This window comes from Vollenhovia emeryi, unplaced genomic scaffold (assembly GCF_000949405.1).
Source record: "Vollenhovia emeryi isolate VEMERY1.0 unplaced genomic scaffold, V.emery_V1.0 DF939282.1, whole genome shotgun sequence".
In the NCBI taxonomy this organism is placed as follows: domain Eukaryota; kingdom Metazoa; phylum Arthropoda; class Insecta; order Hymenoptera; family Formicidae; genus Vollenhovia; species Vollenhovia emeryi.
Genome location: NW_011967084.1, coordinates 281,496 through 288,967, shown reverse-complemented (window position 1 = coordinate 288,967; position 7,472 = coordinate 281,496). Strand labels below are relative to the sequence as shown.

Here is a 7,472-nt window from a genome sequence, read left to right as displayed (position 1 = left end):
CCAAGTTCTAGCATCGTGGACATTGGCCTTAATAAAGGTCTGTATCCACGATGCTAGAACTTGGTCCAAGTTCTAGCATCGTGGACATTGGGCTTTAGAGACAGTGGGGTCTCTGCATCGACAGGCATCATCAGTTGGTTCCGCTACGAATTTATTGCTCTTGAAATCTGTTGGATAAAAAATTCATCGTTAGATTGTGTCAATAGCTGCGAAGAGGGACTTGCGGTTGAATTTGGATGTTGAAAACATATTAGCAGCCTATCTCATAATCGGGGACTTTCCTATACAAGTCAGAGTGCGTTATGAAACCTCTCGGAGTGAATTCCGATCGGGATTGCTCGCAGTTCCTAGATCTCTGTTGCGCTTTTCCGCAATTGTGCAACTCTCTATCGACGCTTCTTGTTAGCTGGACCACGACTTGTAGAAGCCACTCCTTTTCCAACGGGGGTTTTTGCCGCTGGCTCTGTCGCTAGTTAACGACACCGTGTCGACAGAAATCGGACAGGTTCGCCGAAAACCCTCCGAGGAGACTCCCCCCTCCCCCCGACGGTATTATATTTCCGGCACGAAGTATCGAGTTTGTGCGCAGTTCGCAGGCAGCTCGGCTCGGCTCAGCTCAGCGCTTTTGTAATGCGTCTCGCTGTGACGTTTTTACTTACACGCCGCACAAACACGACTCCACAACACAATGGGGACACGACGGGACGTTCTCGGACTGTCCAGGTAGCGAGTCCCGAGTACAAGGTTTCTGGTTCGGGACCAGCGTCAATGTGCGGCCGCGCCGCGCTTAAGTTTACCTTTCGACGTCTCGGAAATTACGCATCTCTCCTAGGCAAGGGGAAAACCCGGGCAGGCTAGCGCGGGATGACAGTCCACCCGGAACGAGTGATTCGCAACTACGTTTGTCTCGTTTGTCTCGTTGCTCGTTGCAACAGTGCAACCTGTGCAACGGTGCAACTGAGCGAAGGTGCATGCGAAGCCTGCGAAGATGGAACGGCGGGAAGCATCCAATGGGACCGCGGGCTACGGGCAAGACGCGTCGCGATAGGCTGGCGGTCCTCGCCGGCCGACCAATCGCGTTAAATGTTGAGATGCCTCGGTCGACTCCCTACTCCCCGGGCTGCGTTCAAAAACACCACCCGCCTCGTGTGTACCATTTTATCCTTGTGCCAACTTTCGGCGAACAAGAGGCTCGGCTTCTGTTACTAATAAATTATCGCGAATTCGATTGTCCGCACTAGTGCGCACTGAGTGCACACTAAGGCCTGTTCATAGTCCATTTTTATACCTAACTTTGTGTTAAAAACACGTCCCATGCAGCGCCGAAGCTTTCAGAAACATTTCAGAAACATTGCAACATTGCAACAATGTTTTCTGAAATGTTTCTGAAAGCTTTGGTGCTGCGTGGGGTTCAAAGAGTGTTTAGCAAAAATATTATCCGCATGGATGCTGTCCAGATCGTTTTACTGGCTACGAAATATTTCTCAAGAAATATTTTAGACGATTCGCAAATGTAAGACTTGACTGTAAACAAGTCTAATTAGTTGTGCACTCAGTGCACGCTAGTGCGAGCAACCGCTATTAGAGTAAATGTTTTGAAGCCGATGCAATAAAACGTGCGTTAAAAACTTAAAAGCACGTTCTATGCGCATTGGCGCTCCTTGGGGAAATTGCTTGCAATGTAGTAAATTATTATTATTATTATTGCGCTGCTCAGCACTCAGGATTTCTAGTAATTTACTAAAACGCAAGAGCAATCCAGTAGGAAAAATAGCATCGTGTGTGCCGTTGACCTAAGACAGGTATATTTTTCTCATTCCAGTTTACCGCACGAATTCACCAGCGCGGCAATAGAAAACAAGCATAAAAATGCTGCTCCGAAAGCGCACATAAATAATAGCCTGGTGAAAATCCGATCAACGCCTACTGTGTGCATTTTCGTACTATAACGAGGTCCTTTGGTCCTCTACAGTGTCTGTCGTCGTTTTGCTCTTCGCTCTTTCTCTTTCTCTCTCATTCTGCAGGCATCGCATCGACTACGTTTCCACCGAGGGTCAAAGTCGGGCTAGAATCAGGTCAAAATCGGGTTGTGGTGAGCGCTCGTGCGATGCAGAAATCCCAAAACACCAAATCCATTCGAGAGATGCAGGCGTTACATAGCAGTTTTAGGCCGGTCACTCATATCCAGTGAGAAATGATTCGTCGATCGACGTCGTAAACATCGATTACACTGCATTATGTATAAAGCTCGCTGCAGACGATGCTATTTTTCCTGCTGGATTGCTTGCGATCTAATAAATTACTATCGTTGCACCATTCAGCACTCAGGATTCCTAGTAATTTAGTAAATCGCAAGCAATCCAGCAGGAAAAATAGCATCGTCTGCAGCGGGCTTAATTTCTCACTCACGATGTAAATATAACATCTCAATCATGTAATATCTACGTGTAATTATATTATATCTAAAAATCATCTGATCCTCAGAGACTTGACACTTTTCTTAAATGTTCGAATGTTACTCTTACGGAAAACACGCTCAAGTTTTGAGTGTAACACTCGATTGTTCGAATTTACCCTCAAACTTGGGCGCAAACTTCCAGATTTGAATATTTACACCCAAATTCGAGAGTAAATTTGGACAATCGGGTGTTAACACTCAAAACTTGAGCGTTTTTTCCGTAAGGGTATCTATTGAAATCTAACTAAATCTATAATTTAATGTCCTAAGAGAACATAATTAGATCCTAATAGATAATAACGTTGAATATTCAATGAAAGCGTCGGATCTCTGATAATCCGATGATTTTAGAACTGAATATAATTGGATATTACATAATTGAGACATATACAGGGTGTTTCATTTTAATCTAGCCAGGCGAATATTTCAAACGCTGTTGAGTTTAGAGAAAAATGTTTCAGACAAAAGTTGTATGGTTTCGAGGGAGACATAAGATGGTACCATTGGTTTAACCTTGAAGAATTATTTGAAGGTCACATAAAGGTCACACCAATTTTTTAAAATAGCATTTCCTATTTTTTATTACATATTCTTGTAGCTGACCTCGAGAGCTTTCCGAAACGCTATAATAAAGTATTTTTTTATTAAGAACTTTTTGAGTTACTAAGGTTTGAAAGTTCCAATATTTTGACATGAATTACAAAATATCTTGTAAAATATTCATTTTTTTATCATCTTACCTTAATACTTTTTTGAACAGAATAATGAGACAAATCAATCGATGTAAAGAAAACACAATTTTGTAACAAGTATAAAAAAATTTTTTTTAATAATTGTGTTAATCGCCTGGCTAGATTAAAATGAAACACCCTGTATAATGAGATATTTCCATTTTTCCCTGGATGTTCACTGGGTTTCGCGTTCTTTTCTGACGTCTAACAAATTGCTCATTACAATTATCGTATACACACTCATACATCTCGATGAGATCAAGATGCTCATTTCAATTATCGTATACACACTCAGTTATACTTCTTGATGAGATTAAGATGTTAATAAAGACAACGGAGCGTCAATATACATATATAGATGATAAGAAACGCAAACCTACTTAGCGTGTAAACTTGTAAATGAAGTTCTGACTGCCTCCCGATAAAATAAATTGTAGATAATAGAGTCCTACTGTTTACAAGGCTGACCTTTACAAAGTACATATACACGATATAACTGCGCTTCGCGTAACCGCAAACGTCCTGTGACATTACAAGATCCCTGCGGTTTTGCGGAATAAACACATTTCTATTGGCCGCTCGCCGCCGAGCGAACGCGATATATAATCAAAGGCGCGATAAGGCTCGATAAGTTGATTGTCTACCTGAGTTCGATAATCACACGGTTGGTATCAGAGGTTTGTCAAACGAGGATTTACCCTTCTCGCAGTAGTTCCTCGGGTGCGATCCGCGGACGTGGTGGTAAAACTTTCTTCCTCTACGCAAAGCTTTCGACGGCGCGAGTGCCAGCGCACAGTGTAGATCGGGGTTTAGTCTCTCTTCCGCCGCGATATGGAACCCTCGGAGATTGGCGACGAGGCCGAGGAGCAACAGGTAATCAGCGTGGTAGAAATTGCACGTGGACAAAAGTCAGAATCGATGAAACCCCCAACTATCGCAAGACGTTTCGCAAATGCGACAGACGCATTATAACCCCATCCCGAGTGTCACGAGTGGAACAAGAACCTATAACGATAAGTCTCGCACCAGCCGCTACGGTTCCCTTTGTGCGAGGACACACAAGGATCGGTCTCGTGTCGAAAAATCTTAACCTGCAGGAATTATAGTGTCATATATGAAACATTTTTGTCCTCCAATCAACTTTAAACGAATAAACGAATAAATCTTATAGAAAAATTATTGTCAAATTCTTAACAAGTTCATATATTATATATGAATATTGCAGGATCCTCTTATCATTGCGTTTATTTTTATACTTATACGAACACGATATAAGTTTCATTGACGAGATCGGATTGAACGTCTCTATTTCACGTACGCAATACGCCTACAATTTTGCTCTTTGCTAATGAAAATACGAGTAAACAAAAAGTTTCGCGACGAATAGGCGTGTGTGAAATCGAGATTCAGATCTAGCTTCAATTTCGCTCAATGTAATAAATTTAATGCGCAGCCATCGCGTTGCCAAGAATGGCCGATTTTTTAAATAACGGGACAATAGTACGCTTAATAATAAAATTTCTTTTTGCGCTCCAGTTTTTTTTTGCGCTGAGTTTTCAATATAGTTCATATTAATTAAAAGCTTCCGATTTAAATGAAATACATATTTCTATTAATAAAAATGAGCAACGATTTCACAGTATTTCCTTTGAGTATTCAGTATTTGTAGTCAGCAATCGAAGAGACAGTTTTGTGATTCTTTAGTTAGTCTCGCAGAATACGGAGCTTCGCACGGTCGCGTTATTTCGACGAAAAATTAATGCAATAACAGTATGGTACTGCGTAAAAATCGCCTTTGAGCGCCTCTAATGTATCTACACAGTTTCCACTATAGAACTTTCTTTCGCTTCCCCTATGAAACACAAAGGCCTACGTATCTCTTTGTCACATGTAGACATATAAAAGATAGACTGCTTATGAGGCAGTGGAACCCTAGGTGGGGGCATCCTCCTGAGGGAAAAGGACAACATGAATTTATTTGGGTATCTGTCTTCCTCTAGTGGACGAGATCTGAAGGTGATCACGTGATCACGTACACTAGAAGAAGATAGAGACCCTCTAATAAGAGTCTGGCCATAACAGCGATTGTGGCAAAATCCTACGAGAGAGAAAAATATATATTTGCTATCTCGAGATAGCAAATATATATCTTTCTCTCTCGTAGGATTTTGCCACAATCGCTGTTATGGCCAGACTCTTATTAGAGGGTCTCTAGAAGAAGATAGATACCCAAATAAATTGGTGTTGTCCTTTTCCCTCAGGAGGACATCCCCCACTACCTCAGTCTATCTTTTATATGTCTATGCTCTTTGTTCACGTTCTCTTTGTTCTCCCGTTACACCAAGCCTCAATAACAAAGCAACAAAATGTGTTAAATCAAGTTCATCGGTGAACCTCCCGCGGCGTTTTTTACGCGAAGAGAAATTCACACCGATTTAGGAAATGCTATCGTTAAAAGCCAATAAAAAAAGTGAGTCACTCTAAATTTAAATGAGTATCCGTTGCCAATGATTGTCTGAATCATTGATAAAAGACGCTCGCCACACTATCACTTCGGCAAACCTTTTTTTTCTCTAATCTGGATAAAGGATGACTAACTTAGTAGCTCAAACATATCGCGATATTTTCGTTGCGAAACACTTTGTTGCACTGATAGCTTCTGCGATGTCACCATCAATCGATTTTTTCTCTAGATTGCGCTGATGATAGATAAGAGAGATTTATTGAATCAGTATTAATACTAATAGCTGTCGACGTCAAATTTGCTTCTGATAAAACAGATATTATAGCGGCACTCTTAACATTTTTCAGGTGCACTATTATCAGAGGAAAGTCTCCAATTATGAGATACGTTCCTAATATGAGATAGCAGAGTTTCTGTTAAATTAATAGACATCATTTATTGGTTTTTCTTTCACGAAATTTATTGCTCTTGGAGTGAAACTTGTTCAATGGAAAATTCATTCGTGCAATCGTTGCGAAAGAAGACTTGTAATTGAATTTGGAGGCTGAAAACCTGCTGTCCCTAGAAGCCTATCTCATAATGAGGGACTTTTCCCTATTAATAAACTCAGCACGTACATTTCTTGACGCAGTTTTGCACTTTAAAGTAGATTCCGGCCGAGCTGATTTTATTACAATACCGTTATTAAAAATATATTTTCCGAAAGACGTATCTACTGATCTCCATAGACATTTTAACCGTAGACTGCTTGTGAGACAGTGGGACAGCATCCTCCTGAGGGAAAAGGACAGCACGAATTTATTTGGGTGGCCTATCTGTCTCCGACTCTCGTGACTCAAGCTCACTGGAGAAAAACAGACACCGAAATACATTCACACTATCCTTTTCCCTCGGGCGACTGTTCCCACTTAGGATGCCTCACAAGCGGTGGAGCTCTATGGTTAATATGTCTCGGCTGATCCCTAAACTAGGGGCGTCGACGTTAGGTAATTTTCATTAAATACTTTTATAAGCCGAATGAGACGCGAGGATTCGATTTATGTGAAACTTTTACACACGGTTTGACGCAACGAAGATAAATCCTCGAAACCTTCGTTGCTCGCGGAAAACATAGCAGTTTCATTTTTTATTTAAATAATCTTTTATACATCTCTGAACTTCGAACACAGCTACCTTGCGCGTAAGTGGTAATAATGCTAATAAAAATATGCCGCGATCAACGTAAGATACCTGTTCTTACACAAGCGTGGAGAGACCGACTCGAAGACGACGAGAAATCAAACGATTGATCCTTGAATTTACTAAGAAGAACGTGTACGGAAATTCTGTTCTTACAGAAAGCTTGCAAGTCGATTGACAGTTCGCGTGGCTTTCAGCCAGGGTTGTAACGAAGTTACAGTTACAGTTACTTTTTTTTGGCAACTCTAACTTAACTTCATTACTTTTTCTCCGCTTGTAACTGTAACTTAATTCAGTTACACTGTTCAGTATCAACACGAACAGTATTCGTGTTCGCGCTGTCCTTTCGCGTAATAAATAGATTGTATTGTTCGTAAATAGATTGGTTTATCGTTCGGTCTTAAAATACGCCACAAATTCACAATGTCTCGCACTCGCGATAGAGATGCCCGCGACGACGCCTTGGGGCTGCTGCCCTGAGTCGCGGACGATTCGCATATGACGCACTTATTGTTCTTTATCGTTCGTTATAACGATAGTTATTTTGTCCGGCGACGACGCCTCGGGGCTGTTGCCCCGGGTCGCGGACGAATCGTATGTAACGCACTTATTGGCCTAGTTTACATCGATCACTTCCCAA

General features: G+C 41.4%; 2 protein-coding genes across 5 annotated transcripts in view; one reads left to right on the top strand and one right to left on the bottom strand.

The window, feature by feature from the left end:
- LOC105559274 (heparan-alpha-glucosaminide N-acetyltransferase-like) overlaps positions 1-969 on the bottom strand; it is a 4,792-nt gene extending 3,823 nt beyond the window's left edge. Inside the window, exon 1 of one of the 4 annotated variants that reach the window (XM_012007443.1) lies at positions 798-969. The gene's annotated coding sequence lies outside the window, so the exon portion shown is untranslated. Of the gene's footprint in view, positions 1-309; positions 519-659; positions 776-797 lie in introns of those variants that run through there. The other 3 variants (XM_012007440.1, XM_012007441.1, XM_012007442.1) reach the window with 3 other exon arrangements.
- A 2,857-nt stretch (positions 970-3,826) lies between these two features.
- The window catches only part of LOC105559272 (caspase-1-like), an 18,114-nt gene continuing 14,468 nt past the window's right edge, over positions 3,827-7,472 (top strand). Inside the window, exon 1 of the mRNA XM_012007438.1 lies at positions 3,827-4,062. Within this exon, the coding sequence (XP_011862828.1) occupies positions 4,021-4,062 (42 nt within the window). The 5' untranslated portion in view covers positions 3,827-4,020. The remainder of the gene's footprint in view (positions 4,063-7,472) is intronic.